Raw genomic sequence first — 27,447 nt, 5'->3', positions numbered from 1 at the left:
TCTCTCTCTCTCTCTCTCTCTCTCTCTCTCTCTCCCCGCCTCTCTCTCTCCCCCTCCCCCTCCCTCCCTCCCTCCCTCCCTCCCTCTCTCTCCCCCTCTCTCTCTCTCATTAATCAATTAAAATTCCTGTTAATTCCTGTAAATTCCTGTAAATTTCAATCGTTCCTGTTACTTCCAAATGGCTTGGCTTGCAATTTCGAGCTCTTTCACCTTTCTCGAGTTCCATCTAAACGATGAATAGCATCAAGTGTGCAAGTGACACTGCATCATGAGCGAAATGGCACCTGAGATGACGTAGGCGGAAAGCTGACCTATGATTGGCGCTGACGGCCAGACTGAGCGGCTATGGGGGCGGGGCAGACGGTGACGTAATGTCGGGGATCTGTTGACCTCTGACCCCGGCTGGCGCGCCGGTGGCGTGGTGTGACAAGGTCTCGGGCACCGTGATGGTGTCAAGAGGACAGGAGAGGCTGGGCAGTGGGCTGGGCTGAACGGACACGGAATGGCGTGGAAAGATCGACCTCAAGGTAGCGACAGACGTAACGAGTGGCATTCATGACCCGACAGCCGATAGGCGCTATCTGAATGGTATGTGACATAACATCACTCATAGCTCTCTATCAAACGCAATTCGTAACAGAGTACAAACAAATGCTTTCAGCTTCTACGTACAAACACGGAAGCCATAGAGCGCCATAGCGGCTACTACCACCAGCGACCCGCTCCCACCAGGTCGGTCGAGCACATCGGACTAATCCACAGGTCAATAGTCCTCCTCATGTTGTACCAGCCGTGTGGGTGTGAAAAGGAGTACGCGGAACTCGCATACAGACTCGATCGGTAAACAGCCAACAGGCATTAACGCGTGAAAACATTATATCGCGCTGGTGAGCGGCGAAAGAACTTCGCACCGCGCCGTCTCAAAGGAGTCATTGGGTCATGGCGGCCGAGGTATCACCATGTTTCACTTTGAAAGCCAGCTGAAGAGTGAGTACCTACATCGATGCACGTTAGCAGCCCAGTGAATGAGCTCAGCGATGTCACGGGGAAGGTCGATGAAAAGCCAGGCGCCATGTGATGATTGAGCACAGCAATTCAGGGCATTCAAGGAGCGCGGAACTGTCGACAAACGCGGAACGCCTTCACACCGAATAATTACCGTTTCATTACAGACAAAAATACAAATCGAGTGTCATTGGCTCACACTAGGAAGGAAAGAGCGAAATAAAAACGCTGTACCCCTCTATGCAAAGACTCAATGTCATTGCGGCAGCTCAGAAAAGAAAACAATGGCTTGAAAGTTGGAAGAATCGGCGAATTAAAATCAAGGGCATCGCCAGCTTTACAACTTGGGTATGGGTACCCGTCCGTATGGAGGCCGCTACCACAGATAATCCACAGCACAGATCGCTTAATAACTATCGCGAGTTTACGAGTCCAAGCCTAAAGCCAACAATGAGTCACGTCCATACCACAGACCTTCAGTTGCCCGGTTCGAAAAGGTGTGTTCGCCTGAGTGTGACCCACCGCCGCTAGTGTTGGGGACGAACACACTGATCATGGCTCGCGTCATTTCCGACCCCAACGCTCAGTGATGGACGGCTTCGTCATGATCGCAGCCTGTTCGAGCCGGTAGATGGGCCGATCTATCTACATATGTCACCCAAACGGCTCCTGTATGATCAGCACCGCTCCACGAGTTGGACGAGTTTGAACAACGATCAGCTTTCCGTCGTCAGCCCGCCTTGGAACCGATGCGTCAATGATAATACGGCGCTGTTGGTGAAGCTCATGAAGTGTCGTGATAAAAATCAGGGCAACTCATACAGTGAACCATAGTGAGCCTATCCTTGGGAGACAAAAAAGAGTTGATCGGTCAAGAGAACGTAGGTTCTCCGGTTAGAGGACCTGGAGTTCTCCTGAAATGAAGACATGTAGCGTCGATGTTAGAGTGAGTTTGCGAAATCGGTGGATCCGCGGAGTCCCTAGGGAATCCACGGAGTCCCTAGTGGCTCCGCGGATGAACATCAAGTCTAGTATATTCGCGGATAAACGGGCGGGGATCCGCGGATGAACAAGACTCTTCAGGATAACCGCGAACTCCCTGAAGAGTTGACGAGATCCGCGAACCACCCGGGGAATCCGCGGAGTAACGATTCATTCTAGTGAGTTTGCGAAGTTCCTATGCGTTTCGTGCAGCTATCTTATGACAAGAATGCAAGGCATATTGGATAGATCGTCTGCGACTTAACCCTCACCCGTATTGGTGTTTTCCCAGTTGCTGTTGGAATTCACCGAGTAGGTACCGATTCATTCTAGTGAGTTCGTGAATTATTCTTTCATCTCGCTTAGACGTCGCTCGCAAATATTAATAAGCAATTAAATAATGGACGGTAAGCCATTTTTGGCGTGGTTGAACTTCTGCGACCAGTCTGCTCACTTTTCTCCCAACCATTAATGGAAAGCTGGAAAGGCTACCGCGCATCTGAGCGATCATGTGAATGTATGCAAGTATGTATGCATAACAGTAATGCTCACTCTTCTCCAGGGACGAAGCTTCCCGTACAGTTGGTGGGGCAGTTGCCCCCCCCCCCCAACTTGCCCTTTTACCACAGCCGACCTGACTCGACCGGTCAGCACCGCGCCTACAGACGCTCCAGCCCGGCGCCACAGTATCTATTCTGGGGAACATTTGGACTGGAGGGGCAATGGCAATGCTGAACTTCGATACAAGAACCCAACACGTACATACATATCAACCCGCCTTTGAATATAGTTATTTGACCCAAGTTGACCGTAATTGGCTGAAGCCATTGCGTACTTGCAAACAAACTAATGAAAACTTAATCACGCATTGGCATTAATTGAGGTTGTTGGCTGTTGCGTCTCAAAGGCGATTAAAAAGACAGGATGTCCCCTATGCTATTTGGAATCGACCTGGAATGTCAACCAAATACCAATTGGCCTGGGGCCGTATGGTTTGGGTATTATTGGCTTCTTCTATGTAACCACGGAAACCAAGCTATTTTTTTCCGCGAAAGGTTTAGCTCGATCAGGGGCCGCACGGCAAGGGTTCCAACGGAACCCTCCCCCGCGGACCCCTCCTCCCGCACACGGTAGCGTCCGAGAAAACAATAATACGGGCGAGGGTTAGCCCTCGCCCCGTTGTGGGAGGCAATTTGCCACCCCCCTATGGTTTATCCTGAATGCCAAATTTTTAGTTCCTTCCCGGGCATCAATTTGACATCTTCACACAAAATTTCAAGTCTTACGTCACCTTAGGTCAGGAGTTATTGAGGTCGAACTGAGGTCATGTTCGAGCAAAAATGACCAAAAAACATGAAATCTTGAAACCATCACAAAAGCTACGGTTACCAAGCAATTTCAAAGTTCTTTACGTGGTTGTGTAGAAATAAAACGGCGCTAAAAAGCTGCTATCTCAGATTGTTAAAATTGTGGGATTTTAACCCCCCCCCCCCAAAAAAAAAAAACTTAGTCTTTTTTAGAAAAACGCAAAATTATCCCAAAATTTTACGAAAAAAAAACGAAATATGTATGATAGTTCGTGCGCTCTTCTATCTCCATACCAAATTTTAGATCGATATCTCCTTTTTTGGCCAAGCTATGCGAAAAAACTGTTCAAAATTGATGACGTCAATTTTTTTAACTCAATTTTTAGCAATTCTAGACCACGTAGCGCAAAACAAAGACCACCATTAGGCTCCCCGTGACGAGCTGCATCGAATCGATTACCATTTAAAAAAAATCAGCTTAAATTTGACCTAATTTGACCTGACCTTGACCTGAACTTCACCAGAACATAACCTTAACTGGCCCCAAAGGCTGCCTGACCCACATAATCGCATTTGTCATGTAAAATGGACCATAAAACATGCATCATATGATATTTTCATATTCTGACCCTCAGTGACCTGACCTGGCATCAGTGACCTCAACTAGCAAAATATGTGTTTAACGAACAATTCCCATCGATGATTTTCAATGACATGCATTTTACTCGATTTTACAACACATTTCTTGAAATGCCTGTAAACGGTGAAAATTCGACATTTGACCTGACCTAACTCGCTTTGACCTAGGTCAATGAAATTGGGTCACAAGGTAGTTCTCCGCCGTGGCTACCCAACACTGTTTGCGGCTTGTTGCTATGTTGCGTGGTTCTCGAGATCTTAGGGGGAGGGGGCCAAAATGCCCCCCCCCCCCCACAACAGGGCGCGTTGCTCCGGCAGACCCCAACGGGGCGCGGGTTAAGTCGCAGATGATCTACCCAATGCATTCTAGTCTAGGTAGCTGCACGAAACGCATAGGAACTTCGCAAACTCACTAGAATGAATCGTTACTCCGCGGATTCCCCGGGTGGTTCGCGGATCTCGTCAACTCTTCAGGGAGTTCGCGGTTATCCTGAAGAGTCTTGTTCATCCGCGGATCCCCGCCCGTTTATCCGCGAATATACTAGACTTGATGTTCATCCGCGGAGCCACTAGGGACTTCGCGGATACCCTAGGAAATCCGCGGATCCACAGATTTCGCAAACTCACTCTAACATCGACATTTACAGCAACGAAAAGGCGTGACCATAAACGGCTTCACCTTTTGCTGATGGATATATGGCTTTATGAGGCCAATACAAATCTAGGTTGCGCACTAACATTATAATTTTCCTCGAACTTTTCGCAATTCACGATTGGTATTTTGGGATGCTTGACGCACATTGCCCACGAGCATTAAAACAAACATTTGAACTCCAGCAACCTGAATGCTTTCCAAATACTTATAGCTGGGCTCGTACGACTAAATAAATTTCTGTTCGAATGTCCACCAAAATAAACAGCGTGTATTCAGCTCCGGAAATGAAGCAATGAACTGCACTAAATATTTTAACTTCTCATTTTTGGTTTCATTTTCGAACCTCAGTGGAACGTAAAGTGCCGGCCGACCAGGCAACTGCCTACCGAGCCCCACAGCGCACCGACGCTGCGCTCTCTCGGAATTAATTGGCCCGCTCTCCAGTGGCCACTCATGACATTGGCGACTGTGGCCGAGCCCGATTACGCCGGGGAGAGGTCGGGGTCGCGTCCGGGTCGCGTGGGGCATTGCCCAGCGGCAGAAGAGTCAAAGGTCGCCCGCTCGACCAACTGATCGGGCCAGCCGCTCACGCAGATAACGGTCAGACGCTGGTGCGCGGCAAAGAACAGCGAGCTAAGAGTCACTGGAACGTTAGTAAGATTGCCAGTTTTTTATGCCTATACTTACTGACTTGGACTGTCTGGTCTGTCAGCTTCCATAGTGGAAAACTGTATATTGCAAATCGAACATAAAAGGTGATAATAATTTATCAGTGCGTTCCTTCTAGCCTGCTAGCCGTCAGGGGAAATCTACATCAGTAATTTCTCGTCCACTTCAGTGACGAAAACACGCATTGGCACTCTCTTCCGGTGCCGCTGCGCACTGCAATAACAAAAGGCATAGGTACACTGGTAATTAATATTAGGTATTTGCTGTGTGGTGCAGTGTGGGGATTGCATAAATACATTGATTCCATCCGTGTGTTGTGCCCCTAGGGCACAACTGGCGACAATGAGGGCTGTCTTTGGCCAGTGAACACAGTGCGATGCACAGATCCCCGAGGGCACAACTGGCGACGGGAAGCCTATCATTGACTATATTCAGTAGACTACAGATCCTCGAGTGCAACGCTGGCGAGACTGCAGCCTGTCATCGGCTCGGTCATTCATTGACTTGGTCTGTCATTGCTAGTCATTGACTCTGGTGGTGACGGCGCCGGCGGCAGTACCGGCTACATCGGCTGACATACGTCACATGAGGGACAGAGTGAAGGAGCTCGGGAACCGACGCAGCACGGCTGGGGACAGTTGCTGCATCAGCCATACAGAGGGAGGGGTGGGAGGGGACGGTCCATCCGGGCCGGACCATCAGAGGCGACCCACTTGGCAGACGACCACCGGCCACTGCCGTATTCCGCGAAACATAATGTGAGGGAGCTGAGAGCCAGACGATAGCACCGAGGCCATGGGCGAACTCAATATGATAGGAAGAAATCGACCTGACTATAGGCACTAAATACATTTAACATCACCATTCACCAGCCCTAACACACCTCCCCCACCAAGTACCGATGGACCATCGATATCCCCTCTGCATCGTCGGCCCCCTGGGAGCACAGGACGACGGATCCAGAGGCCAGTGCCGCCGGAGGCCGCGGCTGGCCCCTGTCCAGGGGGACGCCCGTCGCCGCCGGCCCTAATGGTTAGTGGCGGTGACAGTGTCCGGCACGGAACGCCCCAGGCAGCAGCGGCGGTGTCGGCGGGGGTACAGACAGCGGTGGGAACTAGCCGAGTGGGGTACCCAAGGAATGCATTCACTGCCATTTGTACCAGTCAAAGCCGCCCCACCGGGTCCCACGCCGCTGCACCGGCGTGAAAAGGCGACCGAGACCCCTTTGTTGAATTGGAGGGTGAATGAGGCACATTAGTGCTTCGCTCAATGCATCGATACCAGCACTTAAAAGTTTCGCCAGTTAACAGGCCTTTGAGTGTAAAGAACTGTAAAGAGAAATGCTGACTACGGTAAACGTGATAACCAATAAACAATCAACAACGACGCCAAACTCCGTCCTGCATTATTATTGCTTCAATGGCAAAGTGACACATGAACTCTCAATAGGCACCTTATGGCCCCAATAAGCTAATGGACTCTTGCAGCAATGCATTGGGCTTCCCTCCGGGATCTACAAGTTTCAGGGCGATCCTGCATGGAGCGGAGCAGAGGCGGCACCAACCCACCTCCGGCCTCGGCCACCGGCAACGATTATAGAAGATAATACCCATGTGACGTGACAGGCACACGGTCATGCACATATACCTAATTGTACGCAAACAAACACACGCACAGATAGGACAGACGGACAGACAGGCAGACAGGCATACTGCAGACAGAGAAACGAACAGACAGACACACTACAAAAAGATGAACAGACACAGACACAAACAAGTACCAACACAAGCCCACCCATACACATATACAAACACAAACATTGTCTCAAACACACAGTCACACCACCAAATGTGAAAATACACATACTTTTGTCATATGTTTAAAAACAGGTGTATTGTGTTATATGTTTAACCCTCGCCCGTATAGGGGGGTCGAACGAACCGCCCCCCCTCGGTTTTTCGCGAATAGCGCGTGTAAAAAGCGGCCGATCGCGACGAAACTTTCAGTACCCTCGAGTTGATCAAATTTACACCTACCCTGAAACTATCATGATCCTGACCTAAATGACCTTTGACCTGTGACCTACTTTTCGAGACGATGTTTGTCCGGAATCGCGATTTGGCGTATGTCGGCTCGCATTAGCCGCGAGTTTGCAGTCTTTTCGTGGTTTCAAGCGTTCAAACATGTGAAATGCTGTTGGTCCCATGCATTAGGGTGGGTGTCAAGGTCACCTGAAGGTCAGGTCAGGTCATTGACCTTTGATGACATCAGTTCACTTTTAAGAGTTTTACATATTTCTAGGCCAGATGTTTTAGCTGAATTTTAATTTAGAAACCATATGAACATTTACGAAGTAGTTTTTGGTGCCTTTGTAACATATTTCGAAGCTGTCAGAGGCGGTTGACACCTACTACGAATACCCGGCAGGACCCCTTCTGGTTGACCTGACCTGATCCGACCTAAATGCATGAAGACATCATCTGTGATCAAAACTAACATGATATTCATTATCAGCACCCCGAAAAAACCCATAGCAGTCACACTTTACGACGTTCTAACAGGTCCTTATTTTCCCGACTCTTGGGTCATTGACCTGACCTGGAAGGTCACCCAATGACCTAGGACCTTAAAACTGGATATCATCGGCTTCCTCTCGTCACGGGCGAAACGCTCGTTTTTCCGCGAAGCTCTAGCTCGATCAGGGGCGAAACGGCAAGGTAGAGTCCAACGGACCTCCCCCCCCCCATGGATGAGATAATAATGGATTGGTGTCTTCGCATTTTTTTGGCGGCATTGAGCTCAGGCCTGCCATCTAGCGGGAGAATTATCGTAAGTTAGGAGCAAGCCGAGTGAACGCCACTGATTAGCATTGTGACACACGGGAGTGTGGTGTAGTAGCAGGCTTGTTGTGCAATTTTTCAAAAGGTTTTGTCTTTATATGTCAGTAAAAGCGAAGAAATTAATAGATTTATGTGCAGGGTCAGTAATAAGATAAGCAGTTCCATGTTATTTCCTCATGAAATCGTGAAACAGGGAGTTATTGGAGACTTCGCCAGCACGTGTCGTTTCCGCTATTTTTCACATGAGTCTCTACTTGGTCTAAATCAAACTATTTGTCCGATCAAAGAACAAAACGAACGTAAGTACTATCTTAAAGTCTAATGAAAACGTTAAACGGAATTGCTAACGCCATTGCCGCTCAATATGTCATTCAAGACGCTCTATGAAAAGGACCCAACCAGTGCTGCGTAGTCGATGAAATTTCAGTGGCTTTGGCTCCAACTCCGATTCCGGTATCCAAATATCGACTCCGACTCCTTCGGGCAGAACTGTCGATTCACACAGACTCCGACTCTGACTCCGACTCTGCAGCCCTGGTAAGTCTGTGGAGTCGATGACTTTTCGGTGACGTTCGACTCATCCTCCGACTACAGCTTTTAAAAATCAACCGACTCCGAGTCGGAACAAAACCGATGTGCACGTGCAGTAGCACCCTCATAGTGACACATGAAAATGCATTGGCCACTGGGTGCCTAACAATTGGCGAAGTTTTACTGTAATGGGCCCAGCCATTGCGGAGATACTTTATGTGGAGCAATTTCGACACCCCTAAGTTGGCACGTGGCACGTGCCGTAACATTAACTAAGATGAAGAATATCGGGCGAAATTCGGAGAAGAAGGAATAAACCTACCAAATATGTATGACATATTGTCAAACTGCTGTACCATTGCGAGTAAATGACCATATAAAAGGTCGTACAAGCCGATGGGACTGGGCGTTTCAATGCACATCGTCTTACGCATTTTATTTTCGTTATTACCTAAAGGCTACTTGACGTTTTTGGCTTTCAAGCATTTAAGACATTTTTTGTCGTCTCAGGTCCAGTAAGATTACCTCCAACTCGTGGGAATATGCACTTCAAGCCAACTAATACACCACACCCACGTGTGTCATAATGCTGAGAGATGGCGTTCACTCGGCTTGCTCCTAACTTACGATAATTCTCTAGCTAGATGGCAGGCCTGATCCCAATGTCGCGGATCCCAATGTTAATTTCCACGAGACACCAATCCAGTGTTATATCATCCATGCCCCCCCCCCCCCCCCCTTATACGTTCGCGGCTGGAAAAACACCAACACGGGCAAGGGTTAACTATTTTACAGGCAATGTTGAAGCAATACACATAGCACACATGAAGGTTTATGCATAAGTATGAGCCCCCATGGCCGTCCACCGACCGCCCCCGACTGACCGTAGCAGAAGATGCGCGGCGAGGTGACCTTAACCGAGCGCAGCGCGCCCAGGTGGTTGAGCACCACACACCGGTAGCCGTGCATGCACGCGTAGTGCACAAACGACCAGATGTACACCGTCTCGCTCGAGTTGCCGATACCCGGACACACGGCGATCGTGTAGTCGCCTGAGGGAAACGGGGAGAAGTTAGAAGATGGCAAGTGTCACCAGCGGAAAAGGGAGGTGATGAGGAGAGGGGAGATGTCAGAAGGTGACGACTTGTCGCCTGGGGAACATGGGAGATGTCAGCAGGTGATGACTTTTATATCGTCTGTCTGTCACAAAAATTATTGCGTATGGGAAAGGTAAAAAGATGACTTCATGTAGTCACCTGCGGGAAGGCGGAGACGTTAGTTTGCAGGTGCGCCAAATGTTACGGGAGTTGATAAGAGCAGCAGCGCTGGCACATCCTGACCTATTCTGCCTGTTGATTTCACTGTCGGATATCCGTAATGATCCCATTTAGTGGACTAGTCTCCAAAGGCGGATTCGGCAGCCAGTCCGATTCCTACGACAAAGTCACAATGAGTGGCGGCATTACATCAAAGCCGTCCCCGAGCACTGCAGTCGAAGGGAACCAAACAGCCCAAACGGAGAGCATTATAAACTGCCTCAATAACGAGCGTCGAGCTGATCAGAAGCCGGCCGGCGCGGCCCGATCGGCATCGCGGCGCTTTGTTAGGCGATTGTGATTTTTGAACAAATCGCCGAAAAGAGCAGCGGTCATCTGTGTTAGGAATGCGCTCGAATTATTTCTTAGCAATATCTATGCATTACAACAATGGCAAGGAGCATATTACAACAAAACAATATAGTTACATACACAGGAAGCAGGTACCGACCAGGTCCAATCTGCTGATTATGCTCCACGTTTCTGAAGCACCCCGAACATAAATGTTAATTGATACAAAAGTAGCTTGCTATTGGCTAATGTGATTTAAATGGTCTCTGCGCACAAGCCCAAGCGGTTAATTAGCGAAAGGCGCAAAACGAGTAAATATTGTGTGTCACAGTGCGATTCTTTTTTCTGGGCCCGCGGCCAGGCCCGTCGGCGGCCAGGCCCTGTGATGTGATGACCAGAGTACGGAGGAGCCCAAGCCGCTATCAGCTGCCATTGGCACTGATGAACGGCGCAGGCCGGCCGGGGTATTGCACACGACAGGCACGCTGGTGGGAGGGAGAGAGGGAGGAGGAGAGGGAAGAGAGAAAGAGGGGAAGAAAGAAAAAGAGACTCAAGAACCCTATACAGACAAGACGCCCTGAAGGAAGGGCAGTCAACAGATGTGCTGTGCCTCTTCAAACAGCGGTTAGTAAAAACCGAAACCACTGGAACCGAGGCAAAGACAATAGCATAGCGACAGTCCAGCTTTGAAGTGCTCTTATTCAAAGTCATCTGATTCCTATTCGCCGCCAGACAGACATTTCGGCCTGCCCACCGGCCGCTGAGCATAGCCATGCGCCAGTCGACGTGAAACTACCAACTTTCAGCCTGCTATCTTCAGTCTGTCTTCAGTCAGTCTGCCCGGCAATCCAGCGCCGCACACTCGCCACCGTCCGCAGGCCTGCCCGGTACACCGCCGGTAGCCGTACATACACCCCTGGCCAGCTCGTGTTGATAAGCGGTGTCGCATGGTGTAAGAAAAGCTGTCGGTCGGCGGCGAACGGCGGCCTCCGCAGGGCCCCACAACTCGGCCATCTGTTCAATCTGTCTGCCGGTTACAGCGTACCGTGCCGTCACCATGAGACACGGAGCACGAATAAAGTCCGCTGCTAAAACAGGCACGATGGCCCGCTGATACATCACTACATAAGGTATGTACGCTACAGGACACAGGCGTGGCCTGATAACTCGTAATAGACGATACTTTTCTTATTTTCTCCTATGATGAAACCAACTGAGGTTAGCTACAATACAACCTATGCAAGCAGCATGGTTCAAAAATCGGTTTTACAGAAATGTGTCAAATAACAATTGTATTGAGTCGGTCACAGACGGCAAAGATCGCTTATATTTCAAAAACAAAGTTCTTTTTTAATAAATTTACATGTTTGGCTTCGATCAACACAACACTAGTCCTATCAATGTTTTTAGCACTACTGGTGCAAATTAGCTCAAATTTGGCCCATAAGGAACATTCACCATACCCAAGCCACAATGACCCAATAGGGTAGTGTGGGGTAATTTGAACATATTTTTACGTCTTCTCCGTTGCACCAAATTCCTGCTCAACCCTGGATGAAGAAAAACTGTTTCAGTCGCGCATGTGTCACTTGCTTTCACCATGCAAGCCTCATTTTTGGACGAGCCGAGCATACCTTGAATAGCATAGCATCACTTCTCCACCAAGTCACGGTGTGTTCAAATTGCCCCACCGTGGGGTAATTTGAACATACTGCCTTTACCTGCCATAAAAGCGATAGTCTCGCCAGCACCAATGTTGTTTAACCCATATACGAATAGGCAGAGCAATTCTAAACATACCTTCATTTGAAAAATCAACACAACAACAAAAATAACAGTTGCAGAGTATCAATATCTGCACGCTGCACACCGGTCAGTTGACAGAATTCGCCTCTCTTCAATTAACAGAACGTCTATCATCTCCGTTCGATAAAAAACTCTACAAAACCTTACTTCATCTGTTATAATGGTGCCAATCGGAACCTGGACATTCGAAGTTCCGATTCTTTATAATGTCCAATTCGGAATTGATTGCACAAAGGTATAGTAGTCTGGACAACATTGGACGATGGCCTGGCACACTTAAGCATTTTCATCAAGTAATCGTGCGTAGCATTGATTGGCAAATGGAAAGCTTGTTAAGCTCTCAATGTAATGAACACTTTTCGGCTGGTAAAATTACATGATAAGCAATATAAATGACGGTTTTGAGTGTTGATAGCTGCATAATTTTGTGACATATTTGGACAAATAGTTGACTTTAACATTTTTGGACGGAAAATCAACGAAAATTCCGGACATTAGACGGATATTAGACGTAAATTTTCTAAAACTGGCATCACTTATCTGCCACTGCTTTGGGTCGAAAATATTGGCAAAAAAAAAACTGGGAGCGTTGTTTTTTTCGGAGCTATCCCTGTCTCCATTGAAATTCTTGCACTATGTTCAAATTACCCCACGCCAAAAGTTATTTTGCCATTTTTAAAAACAGGGTTCAAAAGCAAATTTCTTGGATTGAAGGCACTGATTAGGTCAATGTACAACAAAAGCCGTTGCGTATTAGGCGCTAGCAATGCAACATTTTGCGGTGCAATGAAGTTGCAATGACGTGTTGTTAGGCGTTTTTCCTTGCGAAATTGATTTTTTACACTGTGCGTCAACATCTTCATTCCCTGAAACTTTAAACCCCGTTCATATGATAGCCCTTTTAGTTACGATAATTTATCTAATTGGTCTTATTGTCATGCCACTTAAGGATTTTCCGTAATTTTGTGTTATTTACACTATGTTCAAATTGCCCCATATGTTCAAATTACCCCACCCTACCCTAGTGACCCTAGATCCCTGCCCTAGCGAAGTGGTCGGTTTATTTACGGACCCAGCCACTGTCGACAGACATGCCCCACTGTACGATACCAGACGACGGCGCGCCCCAGGCAAACCCGAGGCACCCCACTGCCGGTGGCATTACGCAACGGCGTGGGAGGACATTGGACCTGGTCACGGGCGCATTTGCGCAACGGGGTCTGTTTGCACGGGCAACCCTCCAAGGCCCACGCTTCATGCGAATTAGTGTCATATATCTACGGCAAGGCCAAGTGCGTGGATTAACAGCACACAGCTATTCGGGAACGAACCCACAGAGCTGCAAATGAAAAAGCCGACGGTTGCTCGAACATTCGCTCACAGTCCCTCCGCCCAATAGAGTCCCCGAAATTGCACCACAACACGGATCCCGTACCGCAATCTACGCAGCCGATATTTCGAAGCAGCGCACCTGTCCCATATCGCCTTGGCAGGCCACCGCGCTCGGCAGGTTTAACATCAACATAGGCTTGACTAAATCCCGGTATATCAGTAAGACCTTAGACCGATAAGGCTGCGCTCCACCTCACCCGCCAGGCCATGGTTTTGACAATGCACCACGGTCATGAAATTGGCATCACTAGCGCCCAAACTTTCCATCACAGTCCGATCAGGCACATTGCACAACAGTTGGCCGCGTCCGGCGGTTCTGGCGTTTATCCGCGCCGCTCGAGGTAGGTTACATTCTTCATTGTACATTATACATTGCATATTCCGCATGACTGCGTGGTTCCGGGGTGGGACTGATACGACTCCAACAATCAGAACCACACAAAAAACACTCAAAACAATTGTCACTTCACCATCGGTACCTACCCCATTAACCCACAAATATTATCCAATCTCTAATGATCGCTAGTTCGTCAACAGGGTGTCATGACGGAGCGGAGAGATGTCGAGTGGAAGCCACACCATTACTAAGCGGATGTTCATGATAAAGCGGATCCGGATGTTCCGCTGCATATAAATGTTAAACTTATGCAGCGGATGATATGGCAGCTACACTTTTCCCGTTTGTTTTAGTCTCAAGTTTTATAAAAATCGTACGCAGACTATGGAGAGAGTAGCAAATGTGTGATTTTATGGACACAAGCATCTTTCTTCAAACAAATAAGTTTTAAGTACCACTATAAATCCACCTCGAGTGAAACCACCTAGCCATTAGGAACCGATGACACCAGAGCATAAAGAGAGCCGCCGTGTGCCCATACGGAGTCGTGTTCACGTTGCGAAACGCGAGTGGCGGCGCAGCAACGCTCGTATACTGAGACAGCCCATAACCATAAGTTGAAGACGATAGCTCCAAAGCTGAGCCACGACAGCATTCAACAGGTCCATAGCAGACCAAGTCAGTGGGCGAGGCGAGCTATAAAACGGCTAAAATAGAACACACTTCCATATCGAGCGGTGGTCTGCTTACAAATATGCGGTATGCCGACAAACATCACTGTTAAACCGGTAAAAAAAGATTATAGGTATCATTTCCGATGATTTTTTTTTTTTAACAACCAGAGCCCTGAAGGAAACATTACCTTACATAAGGCATAATGATCCATCACGAAAGATTTAAGATACGGTGTCATCGGAAAATTATCGGGAAAGTATAACTCGGGACAGACACAAAACTATGACAAACAGACAACCGCAAAGTACAACACAGCGCAATAGACGAGCATCGTAGGACCACCGGAGCCCTGGATGGCGTCCTTGCAAACACGCAAGGTAGGTAGCAAAGCGGCGCGTTTCAACCAGCATGATAGGTAATGATATGCTTAACAGGTGTCTGGGAGATCAAAACCAAGACAGAAGATGTTAGCTAATTGGAAAACTCTTCACAGGCTCGCTCAACCACGGATAGGTGTTGCTGGGTGATTTGGGACGGATCGGGCGGACTGCGCGCGGACCCACCTGCGGCCGGGTGCTCGTCCAGTGGCGTCCATTCATCCCAGGTGAGTGTGGCGCCGTCCGCCAGACGGGAGAAGCGGCGCACACTCTCGCGCTGTCGGGTGCGCACGCGGCCCACCACGGCGTGCACGATGGTCTGCAGGTGGCCCGAGAGGCCCCACAGCGGCGTGGGCACGTACCTGGTCAGCACAGGGTGCAGTCAGAACGGTCAGAAGTCAGAACCCCGCCTGCAGGCCGGAAGTGTGATAGACTCCCACCTGGTAGACTGCAGAAGTGCATGGTGCAAAAGCTCATGACAAACAGTGTTCTAAAAATGCAGACCTTGGGTAACACTGACAATGATAGACAAGCACGTTTGTTTCTCAGGTGCATAAAGTTAGCTTTTGATATATGATGCTCTTCATGTATAAGCTCCTTCTGGTGAGAGGTAGCATTCTTTTTTTTTCAGGTAACCACAAGGTCTGGTCATACACCATAATGGCATTAAGTGCATTGTGTACCCAATGTTTGGGTAAATATTACATATTAGTATAAAATCATTCACTTATTTTTAGATAAGGCACACATTGTACAATGAAAACATGAAATGAATGCAATGAGCTGCTGACAACTTGAGCAATGTGCAGCTGTTCTTAGGCTCTGACAATGAAAGCTAACAAGCAGGAGCAATACTTACCGTTTCAGCAGATCTGGGCAGTGTTTGATAATGTTCTCACAGAATTTCTGGTCCTTGCATGTTATGGAAGGTATGGATGGAGAGCTTTGCAAGTTCAGAAACTTTACCACCAACCATAAGCATAAAGCAACAATTGCAAGAATTGCCATGGAAGACATGACAGTTCCCTGTTGATGAAGTGACTGGTTATGTCCAAACTCCAAACAAGCCTGAACCAAGAATGAAATACTTGATTTATCATAAACCGAGAGGTTTCCTGAAACGAAGGCCATTGTTAGAAACCAGTAAAACGCCTTTTGGGCGAAGAACGAGCGAGCGAGATAGTGAGCCATGCACGTGCAGAAGGGCGAGAGGGTGCTTCCAACGGGCTTGCGCAAGGCACCCTTCAAACCGGTCGCTAGCGGTGTGCCAAATTTGAACGCAATCGGCCCAGCCGTTCCTGAGATCTGGAAGCGGCATTCTGCACGTGCGCACGTGCAAACGGGGTCCAAAATGACTTTTGCACGACACCCTACTAACTGGTCCCCAACCGTGTACCAAATTTGAGCGCAATCGGCTCAGCCGTTCTCGAGATCTGGAAACGCCCCCTTCACGTGCGCACGTGCAGTAGCACCCTAACCGCAACACATGGGAATGCATTGCCTGGTGGGTACCTACCTGTATGCCAAGTTTCAGCGAAATCGCCCCAGTAATTACCGAGTTACTGAAATGGGAACAAATTTGGCACCTCTTATTGTTGTATTTTGCACGTGCACTGGGGGTGAACCACATGCATCGAGACTATCCTGTTTTGGGTAGAAGGGATACTGCTACCCTACAAAAATTACCGCAAGTCAATCGCCCAAGCGGCTGCTGAGATATGAACCTCTCAAAATCACTACTTTTGCAAAACAGCTTGAACACCCTTGACTTTTCACGTGGCACGTGCCACGACGGTCACTGAGATGTATCAAAAGTAGTCAATTACGGGATAGAAGGGATGGGGCTACCCAACAAAAAAGACCGCAGGCCAATCGGTCCAGCGGTTGCTGAGATATAAGCCTCTCAAAAGCGTTACAGGCCGGGCCGGGCCGGGCCGGGCCGGGCCGGGCCGGGCCGGGCCGCTCATACTGAGATTTTTCCGTTATATTGAAAAGACTCACTTCGCTCGCTGCGCTCGCTCGCTCGTAAACACACACAAATAGGCATATAGACATGTCACATTCTACCAATAGCATTTCACTTTCCCAATTTTCATTAGCTTTGAAAGGAGACCTCATCTCATACTTGGTACAAAATTAGCCAATTGATGCAATTGGTGGCATACAGAGCTGCTAAGCACACTTTGCCAGCTTTGCCATCTATAGTGATAGATAGGGTCACTTGTTGCAGTAGGTAGGTTAAAATATGATTTTAAATTTTACTTCACTTTGGATGATGTAGGCGCAAACCTCTTTTTTTGGTAGGTACATACCAATACAGTTCCCTTATAGGTATGTGAGAAAAACAAATTTTGTCCATTTTAGACATGTGGGAGGGACAAATACCAAAAATCAATCGCACTGCATCCCTGGAATTTGGAGCAGTATACAACGGTTCTCAGTTTGAGTTAGCTTGGATCCAGCCTCAAGCCTTCACAACTCATAACATACACTTACTTCAACTATAGAGTAGGTACCTACTAAACGAAAATATTACACCTTACTGTAACTTCAAACCGCTTCCAAGTTCCAACCTACTAAGCCCGTCGCCCACACTGCGTCACACACAAGATTCTTACAGATAGTCACACACACACACACACGCGCTCGGTATTGGGTATTGGTATCGTTGGTATCTCTCACATTACACGCATTACACACGGCACGGTATATAGAGAACTGTGAAGTAAACACCGATACGGGTCTCGACGTCGTCTCGCAATTTGTGCTATGTAATATGACGGTTATGCCGTGGTATCATTCACTCTCGATGCGCTAATAAGTAGTAAATAGGACAGAGACTGGAATTAATATTATTATATTTGGATGTAAGGGCCAGGTTTTGGCCAGCGCTATATTAGAAATCGTGAGCGTGCTAGTTGCAATCAATCGCGCGCTTCTTGCTGAGCATCTGTGAGCGAAAAAAAAATACCTTCTCTAAAACGTTCGTCGTAAAATATGTGTATCTTTGGAATAAGTTGTCAGAACATGAATGCATTTTTGGTGTCCACTGCAGCTGCTGTTCTGGAACAGAAACATACCGAGATCGGCTGTGTATGTACTATGTACGCTGTGGCAAAATCAAGCAGCCGGGCCATGAGTCAAAAGCGATATGTGAATTTAAGTTGATATATTTCACTATTTTAAACAACTAAACGCCTACGATCACTGGAAAGTAAATAAACAATAGATACCCATGTGGCTGTCTTGTCTGGCGTGATCCGAGACTCTCTCTCTCTCTCTCTCTCTCTCTCTCTCTCTCTCTCTCTCTCTCTCTCTCTCTCTCTCTCTCTCTCTCTCTCTTCTCTCTCTCTCTCTCTCTCTCTCTCTCTCTCTCTCTCTCTCTCTCTCTCTCTCTCTCTCTCTCCCTCTCTCTCTCTCTCTGACTGTTGTTGCTGACGCACAAAAGGACAACACGGCCGAATCGCGACGATGGAGAGCACGGAACGATGCTGGTGACTGGCGGACCAGCGAAAACAGGAAAGGAGATGAATAGCTCTAGCTCCCGTCTGCGCGCGGAAGGGCGATGATTGGCGCGGCTCGCAGACCCCATTGGCTCATCAGACTGTTGTTGGTTTTCTCCCTCCCCCCCCCCCACAGGCGTAGCCAGGTAGCTAAGTTGTGCGCGGAAGCGGGCGGCCAGAGCGGCGCTAGGTGTCGCCCTCCCAGCGACCGGGCAGTGCAGCTGGACGTGCCCCGGATGGTCCGCCTCTGATCTCGGCACACTCGGCGGAGTGCGGCCGGACACTCCATGGAGTTGCATAGCGTCGATAGGCCGTATGGTGTCGCTGTCGTAATTATAAACGCGTAAGTAGAAGGTTGAAGCAAGATATAGAATGCTTCTCTTTACATTTAATATCGCAAAGCACAGCTTTATGCGCTGGCTACGACATGTGCGTGTCGGTTGCGGCAGTGATCATCGAAGAAATATATGATTTATAAACGTTTCTTGATCATAGAATGATAAAACATTGCAATGTTTGCCTGTTGTGAAGAAAACTTCTATATTGCCGCTCTATCGTCCGGAATTATTCGTGTTTGATTACGTCAATTCCGCCACTCTATCAGCTGATTTTTGTTTCCGAGTCACGTGACCAACCGGTGTCTCCCTGACACACGGCACACACAGCAATTTTTCCACACACAATGCCCGAGAAATTCGGTAGGTAATGAACCAAGGGTACCAAGGTAGGTCTGTTGGGTTGGTAAGCTGCCTTACATACTGCAAGCGTCACTGCTTATAATTTGGTGCTTTTGATAAAAGTGTATGCAGTGCTACAATTTCTGCAATAATTTAGCGAGAAACTTTGTAACAATACAGTGTATAATATCAGTGCATTGTAATAAATAAACAAAATAATCCATATTACGTAATTTGATTGCAAAAATGAGGAGTCTTCTGCTCGTTTCTAGAGCGTCATTTATGTGACCAAATATGACTAGGAAGAGGCTGCTAATTGTTATCTTATCGATTCACGGTAAAACTCCCTTTATACAGTTGATTTATAATTATCAACAAATAGACAATCAAATAAAATAATTTGTTCGTATGGGATGAAACTGATGCCGAATATATCAAAAATTATTCAGTGTTAGAACACGGACGATTTTACTTGCTACGTGATTGCAAGTTATTTCCAAAAACCAAGAGCAAACTGCAAGTTAGATCAATGATCATGATTTGAAAATCGAAGTCCTAGGCTGTCAGATTCATAGATAAGCAAGATTGCCAGCACAATGCTATGCAATGGCAAAATTTAATAGACGATACATTTTTTGCATTGTCTTGTATTTCTGATCGTGGAATTTCGTAGAGGTAGAAGGTAACTGAGTACAAGGGCGAACTCTTTGTGTGTAGATGGCAGCACGTAGAAACAGAAAGATCAGTTCGCTTACAATGGTTGACAACCACTTTGTCTTGAAAATTTGTAATAGCTTTTGATGATCGCAAAGGTATTACAGCCTAAGCACCTATATTAGATTTTTCATGAAAACATCATTTTTCAATGAACGTCCTTTTTGAAGTTTTCATGTCAATTTTATGACGTCATAGCATTTGCATTGCCCTAAAGTGATAGAAATACCTACCCTTGATTACCTGCTAGGATTTTTCGCGGCCATTGCGGCGATTGTGGTTGTCAATTTTGTATGTGTTTGGGGGTTGCATGTGAGATTACGAGCAGGAATTCAATTTTCTAGGTTGTCAAATTGGTTAAATACTATGCTAATACAAATTTGTAAAGTAGACTAGACGATAATACTTTTATGCAACTTAGATTTAGTGTGAGACTATGCATTGCAAAGTCAGTTTCAAATTCTAATCCATTCCAGTAAAGAAGTTAAATGATTTTGGCTTAAACCGAAGGTGTCATTAAGAACATTAATGACATTTATCAATAAAATTAAATTTACTGTCCTGTGATTCAATTACAGGAAAATGAGATGCAAGCAGTTGTTGTAAAGCAGGCGTCGCACTTGTTTTTTGCAACCAAGAAGAAGTGGTAAATATTTACTTTAGGACCGGCACACTTTTTCAAAGGGAAATTTTCGACAATCTTCCATTATTTGACACCCTAAATCAAGAAATGATATTTACATGTCACCAAAACTGCAAAAAGTCACACAAAAACTTGATAAAATCCAGCCATCTAACCCCGCGTCACGTAACGTACACCGACAAAATTATACGAATGCGGCGATTACGATATAAACAACGTGTTTGCGCCGTTGCCATTTGCGAAAAGGAAAAATGTGTGCATGTTTAATTCAATGAAAATGACGTCATAATACCAAAAAATACATATTGGAAAAATTTAAATGGTTAAAAATTGGATGATATGGGGTAGGATAGCAAATTAAACACGGAAAAAATTATCAGAACATAACCTAACCTTACCTAACCTGACCTACTGATATTTGCCTACCCGGGGATAAGGAAAAAGTTGCTAGCATGAATAGATTGCAAGCAATGGTAGGTCAAATATTTTTAGGTTAAGTGATTGTGGCCTGAAGCCTAATGCACAATCACTTAACCTAAAAATATTTGACCTACCATTGCCTGTAATCTCTCCTAAGGCATTGCCTTCGGCACTGCCGCTGCTTCGCGACGAGAAATTTCATGACGTCACTTTCCTCACAGTTGAATAGCATCGTTAATATGTATTCACTAAACCTTGGAGCGCAGTGCGTGGCCGGTGGAGTACGCAGTTTGTGGGGATCTATGGCGGTGACGGTAAATATTGTATTGGTGCATTTTAACTTGTTTGTGCCATGAATGACTATCAGCTATGAAATCAATAGGTCAAATTATGTCATGCGATATGCTTCTTTCTATCACTTGGGGTTCGCGACGAAAGTAAAGGCTGCCGGTCCTAAAGTAAATAAATACCGAAGAAGTGATATACCTACCCAGTGATGCTCTCTAATCAAACCAAACCAAACCTAGCAAAATCTGACCTAGTCCTAACCTTACCTACAACCTACAACCTAACTTACAGACCTACAGTGCTTCTCCTTGGTTGCAAAAAGCAAGTGTGATGCCTGCTCTTTACCACTACAAATGTAAGCTACAAAAGTAAGATTAACCCTCACCCGTTTTGGTGTTTTGCCAGCCGTGAACGTATGGGGGAGGGGGTAAGTTAATATTTCTGAGGGGGTCCATTGGATCCCCACTTGCCGTTTGGCCCCTGTTCGAGCTAGATTTTTGTGGTAAAACGAGCGTGTATCCCATGACGAGAGAACTGAGGAGGCCGATAATGCCCAATTTTAAGGTCATTGGTCATTGGTTGACCTCACAGGTTGAGTCAATGACCCAAAAGTTTGGAAAATCAGAACCTGTTAGAATGTCGTAATGTGTGGCTACCATGTTTTTTGGGGTGCTGCTCATGAAAATCATGTTCATGTTAGTAGGTGTTGATCACAGATGATGTCTTCATACATGTAGGCCAGGTCGGGTCAGGTTAGGTCAACCAGTAGGGGTCCTGCCGAGAATTTAAAGTAGGTGTCAACTGCCTATGACAGCTTCGTAACATGTTAAAAGGCACCAAAACTACTTCATAAATGTTCAAATGGTTGCTGAATTCAAGTTCAGCTCCAAAAATTAGCTTAGAAACATGTATAACTTGAAAAAGTGAACTGAACTCATCAAAGATCAATGACCTGATCTGACCTTCAGGTGACCTTTACACTTACCCTATTGACCCTAATGCATGGGACCAACATCATATCAGATGTTTGAACGCTTGAAACCACGAAAAACCGCAAACGCGCGGCTAATGCGAGCCGACATACGCCGAATCGCCACTCCGGCCAAACATGATCTCGAAAAGTAAGTCACAGGTCAAAAGTCATTTGGGTCAGGGTCATAAAATTCTATAAAATTTTCTATATAAAATGTTTAGGGTCGATGTAAAATTGATTAACGCGAGGTTACTGAAAGGTTCGTCTCGATCGACCCCTTTTTAGCAAGCTATTCGCGGAAAACCGAGGTAGGTTCGTTCGACCCCCCCCCCCTCCCCCTAAACGAGCGAGGGCTAAACTACAGCACTGTAAAGGAAATAAACCACTTTTGATGTAGGGCTGTGAGCTGAAATAGCAATTCCCTTCGTAGCTTGAGCTGAGTAGCACAAATCAGGAGTCTTTACTGCCCAATGATCTTCCTAGGCAAAGATATTTCATTTATTTTTCCGAAGTGATTCACTTAACCTTCTGTAAATGTTCAGTAGTTTCTTTTCTTTTCTGATCATTCATACATAAAAAAGCATTGAAACTGTTCCAAAAAAAAACTTAATTTGAGGAGAGTGGTAACTGGTATATTCCCTTATCCTCGCCGGCACAGGGAGTTTAGTACCCCCCCCCCCTCCCTAGGTTTTTCGCGAATAACTCGCGTAAAAATCGGCCGATCGCGACGAAGCATTCAATACCCTCGCGTTGATCAATTTTACACATACCCTGAAAATTTCATGACTCTGACCCAAATGACCTTTGACTTGTGAGTTGTGACCTACTTTTTCGAGACAATGCTTGGCCTGAATCGCGATTCGGCGTATGTCGGCTCGCATTAGCCGCGCGTTTGCAGTCTTTTCGTGGTTTCAAGCGTTCAAACATGTGATTTGATGCTGCTCCCATGGATTAGGGTGGATGTCAATTGTCAAGGTCACCTGAATGTCAGGTTAGGTCATTGACCTTTGATGACCTCGGTCCTCGGTCCACTTTTCGAGTGTTGCATGCTTCTAGACTAGTTTTTGGAGCTGAATTCGAATTTAGCAACCATTTGAACATTTAAAGTAGTTTTGATGCCTTCGTAACATGTTACGAAGCTGTCAGAAGCGGTTGACACGTACTACGAATACCCAGCAGGACCCCTACTGGTTGACCTGACCTGAACTGACCCGACCTGGCCTAAATGCTTAAAGACATCATCTGTGATCAAAACTCACATGATGTTCCTGGTCAGCACCCCGAGAAAAAAAACATAGCAGCACACTTTACGATGTTCTAACAAGTCCCGATTTTCCCGACTTTTGGGTCATTGAGCTGACCCAGAAGGTCAACTGATGACCTAGGATCTTCAAATTGGGTATCATCGGCTTCCTCTCGTCACGAGCAACACGCTCGTTTTTTCCGCGAAGCTCTAGCTCGATCAGGGGCCAAACGCGAGGGGGGTCGTACCCCCCCCCCCTTTGTGCCGGCGAAGGACGGCCTGTGTTCGTTTATTTCAAGTTTGACCCTCACTGTAAATGTCTCTTTGAACACAGCACGAGAATCGGTAGCTAAATTACTGAGAAAACTGGTTAACGCACATTGATATCACAGACGATCAACTCAAGGCCATAGAAACTACGATCAACTTTTATCAAAAATAGTTTTACCTGGATCCTAGTTCCCAGACTCTCAGCTCGTATTTGTCTATATTTACAACTCTACGGGTACCTATAGACGACTTGTCAGGGATTATAACTCAACTAATAACTAAATCGTAGGTACGGTGTTTAACTTAACCGTGCATCATGGGTGTTCCAAACTTATTTGGAAAAATATTCATTCATATCTCCAATACAAAGTGCGCTAACCAGTTTTCTCAGTGATTCAGCTAGCAATTCCCGTGCTGTGTTCAAAAAGATATTTACAGTGAGGGTCAAACTTAAGAAAAACGAACTATAGATTGTCATTACGGAGCGAGCGAAGCGAGCGTAGTCTTTCCTTAGATTAACCCGCGCCCCGTAGGGGGGGGGGCCGAAACGGCCCCCCCCCCTGTCCTTTTCGGTCAATATCTCCTAAACGGCTGGAGATATCGCCACCAAACTTTCCCTCCGGGCATCAATTTTACACATTGTGACCAAAAATTTTTCCAGAGGCTATGATAGGTTGGCCACAAATGACGTCAGAGTGACGTCATGTTCTGTCATTTTCGACCGAAAAAAGACCTTCGCGAGAAGACCTGTCAGGACTACAGCTTTGAAGATACAGAAAAATGATCAAGACATAAAAGGTGTAGAATTGACAGGGCTACAAAACTGCTATCTCGAATTTTTGAAATTTTTGAGTTTTGACCCCCAAAAATCAAAAAAGCATTTTTTTTGGGATATATTCGCCAAAAAATCCAAAAAGTTTTTTGAGTTTCGAAAAAAACGGAATATATGTGATAGTGCCTACCGTCTTCTATCTACATACCAAATTTCAGATCGATACCTCGTTTTTTGGCCAAGTTATAGCGAAAAAACTGTTCAAAAATGATGACGTCAAATTTTCAAACTCAATTTTTGGCAATTCTAAAACTCGTAGAGCAAAACGAAGACCACCATTAGACTCTCCGTGACGAGCTGCATCGAATCGATACCCATTTTATGCAAAAATATCAACTTTGAAATTTGACCTAATTTGACCTGACCTTGACCTGACCTTCACAAAAACGTGACCTAGGCTGGCCCCAAAGGCTGCCTAACCCACATAATCGCATTTGTCATGTAAAATGGACCATAAAACATGTATCACACGACACATTCATATTGTGACCCCCGGTGACCTGACCTCACTGTGACCTGACCTGGTATCAGTGACCTCAGATAGCAAAGTATGTGTTTGACGAACAATGTACCATCGATGGTTTTCAATAAATTACCAATTTACTCGCTTTCACAGCACATTTCTTGAATTGCCTGTGAACGGTGAAAATCTGACCTTTGACCTGACCTGTGACGTCATCGGTTTGACCTAGGTCAATGAAATTTGGTCACAAGGTAGTTCCCGGGTGGGGCTATCGAACGCCGTTTGAATTTTGAAAATCGGCCGGTAACTTTCCGAGATCTTAGGGGGGGCCGAAACGCCCCCCCCCCTACGGGTGGTAGGGTCCGCCGGTAGCCCTACGGGGCGCGGGTTAACGGAAATTTCTGAGTATGAGCGGCCGGCCGGCCGGCCGGCCGTGCGGACGCTTTTGCGAGGCTTATATCTCAGCAACCACTTGACCGATTTAGATGCGGTAATTTTTGTAGGGTAGCTTCATTCCTTCTACCAAGTATTGGACTATTCCCGATGCATGTGGGTGACCCCTTATGCACGTGCCACGTGCAAAACGAAGAGGTGTCAGTTTTGTAATTGTTGCAATATCTCGGTAACTATTGGGCCGATTGCGCTGAAAGTTGGCAGGTAGGTAGGCACCCACTAGGCAATACATATCCATATACCACAGTTGGGGTGCTGCTGCACGTGCGCACGTGCAGGGCTCAATTCCAGATCTCGAGAACGGCTGGACCGATTGCGCTCAAATTTGGTATGCGGTTAGGGACCGGTTAGTAGGGTGCCGTGCAAAAGTCAGCTGGGACCCATTTTGCACGTGCGCACGTGCAGGGTGCCGCTTCCAGATCTCGAGAACGACTGGGCCGATTGTGCTCAAATTTGGCACATCGCTAGAAACCGGTCAGTAGGGTGCCGTGCACAAGTCAGTTGGAGGTACCCCCTCGAATTTCGCACGTGCAAGACTCACCCCCTCGCTCGCTCCGTTAGTCGCCCCAAAAGGCGCTATACTGGTACCCTATTTGACAGGTGGCGATAGCTGAGCTATTGGTCAAGTAGGTACATACTTGAAAGGCTACATCATGCATGTCATTGTGATTTGTTTATGGCATCTGATGATATTTACCTGTCTTTTTCAGGTAGCTACAATTTCCCACATTTACATGCTCTATTTGGCACCTGTCACTGATTACTGAGCAGTCATGGCAAACAGCGTGAAGGCTCTGATTCTCTTAGCATTTTCTGGTGCTCTTGGGATCATGTTCATGGTGCTGGCCTGCGCACTGCCACAGTACAACAACTGGTGGCCGTTCTTTGTCATCGTGTTCTACATGCTGGCGCCACTGCCGTACACCATCGCGCGCCGGTACGCCGAGGACTCGGGCGCCGGCAACGCGTGCACGGAGCTGGCCGTTTTCCTCACTGCCGGTATCGTCATCTCGGCGTTCGGCCTGCCCATCGTACTTGCGCACGCGCCCGTCGACGGTCCGGTCATCGAGTGGGGCGCCTGTGCCCTCGTCTTCACAGGAAACATCATCATGTTTCTGACAATCCTGGGCTTTTTCGTGGCATTCGACAGTGAGGGGGACTCGTGGAACTACTTCTAAATCGTCGGAAGATTTGGTTGTGGATCGGCAACGGTACTTTAAAGTTACTCGGTTGGAGCTGCTACGGCGAGCGTTGTTGTGTTCTGGGCAGTGCAAGCCTTAACTATATACCTACCGTATAATTGATCCTCCCCTGTCAATTGTTTTTGGCTCGGGTGTGACTGGAAGTTGGCACCTTATAACTTGAAGCATTTATCGTGCGACGTGCACGTCAACCAGCGATTGGTGAATCCACTTGTTTTAATCTCATCCTCGTTTCACTGTTCTGTTGGCCTATCTTACCATTGATTGGCCTGGTAACTTAGCCATCCGTTGTGTCGTTACCCTGTAAATATTAGATATAGACTCGGGGGGACAGCGTGTCCCTTGTGATAAACTAATGGGCCCCATTGAGTTCGAGCGGTCGTGGATGTGAGTGAGATATCACATGTTTAGTGTGTATTCTGTATGTGGCCGCGATTCCGCAACTGATAAGGTGTTCAACGAGCGAGGACCGTGATTCCGGAGCAGCCTGGTGTCCGCCGCGGACAGTACTTGCCGTACCTTATCACGCCCGTGCCAAAAACAGGCCATTCATCGCTTGTCTTCAGACCTGGAGGCGTTGGCTGCCCTGTGCACGAAATGCACGTAATATTCGCCGGGTAATACGAGGCTCGATATTGTGATTTGGTGACATTAGATGTGGCGAATAGGTATTACATTAGATAAAGTGCGTTAATAACTAATATCCGGTTGTGTAACTCGTCATGTATCTGTGTATAAGAAGCATCCCTGCACTGCCCGTGTGAGAACATACTCTTCGGGCGCTCGCCGCTACAACGATCTCGCGCTCGCAGCCGGTGGCGGTCGGCGCTCCCTGTGGTGGGCACGGTGCGACGGTGTGACTGTAGGCATCACTCGGTGGTGGATTGTCCGTCACTTCATAACCAATGGTGAACAATATAAACCGTACCTGGCTCTATCGATCTC

General features: G+C 47.0%; 2 protein-coding genes across 8 annotated transcripts in view; one reads left to right on the top strand and one right to left on the bottom strand.

Moving 5' to 3' along the window:
- LOC122382475 (abhydrolase domain-containing protein 2-like) overlaps positions 1-18,072 on the bottom strand; it is a 39,507-nt gene extending 21,435 nt beyond the window's left edge. The window contains exons 1-4 of one of the 4 annotated variants that reach the window (XM_043367847.1): positions 18,055-18,072; positions 15,681-15,936; positions 15,008-15,183; positions 9,512-9,679 (exon numbers count right to left, since the gene is read on the bottom strand). In XM_043367847.1, coding sequence (XP_043223782.1) covers positions 9,512-9,679; positions 15,008-15,183; positions 15,681-15,936; positions 18,055-18,058 — 604 coding nt within the window. In that variant the 5' untranslated portion in view covers positions 18,059-18,072. Of the gene's footprint in view, positions 1-9,511; positions 9,680-15,007; positions 15,184-15,680; positions 15,937-16,217; positions 16,252-16,669; positions 16,688-17,250; positions 17,270-18,054 lie in introns of those variants that run through there. The other 3 variants (XM_043367850.1, XM_043367849.1, XM_043367848.1) reach the window with 3 other exon arrangements.
- Positions 18,073-19,984: 1,912 nt separating this feature from the next.
- LOC122382473 (leptin receptor overlapping transcript-like 1) lies at positions 19,985-27,443 on the top strand. 4 transcript variants are annotated; one of them, XM_043367846.1, is made up of 2 exons: positions 19,985-20,006; positions 26,011-27,443. In XM_043367846.1, exon 2 carries the CDS (start codon positions 26,074-26,076, stop codon positions 26,476-26,478), a length of 405 nt encoding a protein of 134 aa, XP_043223781.1. In that variant the 5' UTR covers positions 19,985-20,006; positions 26,011-26,073; the 3' UTR covers positions 26,479-27,443. The 4 variants fall into 4 exon arrangements, with proteins under 4 accessions (XP_043223781.1, XP_043223779.1, XP_043223778.1 ...); XM_043367844.1 differs by having other exon boundaries at positions 19,999-20,027; XM_043367843.1 differs by lacking the exon at positions 19,985-20,006 and adding an exon at positions 20,011-20,059.
- The last annotated feature ends 4 nt before the right edge of the window (positions 27,444-27,447 follow it).

The sequence above is a fragment of the Amphibalanus amphitrite genome, unplaced genomic scaffold (assembly GCF_019059575.1).
Source record: "Amphibalanus amphitrite isolate SeventyFive unplaced genomic scaffold, NRLGWU_Aamphi_draft 000140F_arrow, whole genome shotgun sequence".
NCBI classification, from domain to species: domain Eukaryota; kingdom Metazoa; phylum Arthropoda; class Thecostraca; order Balanomorpha; family Balanidae; genus Amphibalanus; species Amphibalanus amphitrite.
This window is presented reverse-complemented; position numbering and strand designations above follow the sequence as displayed.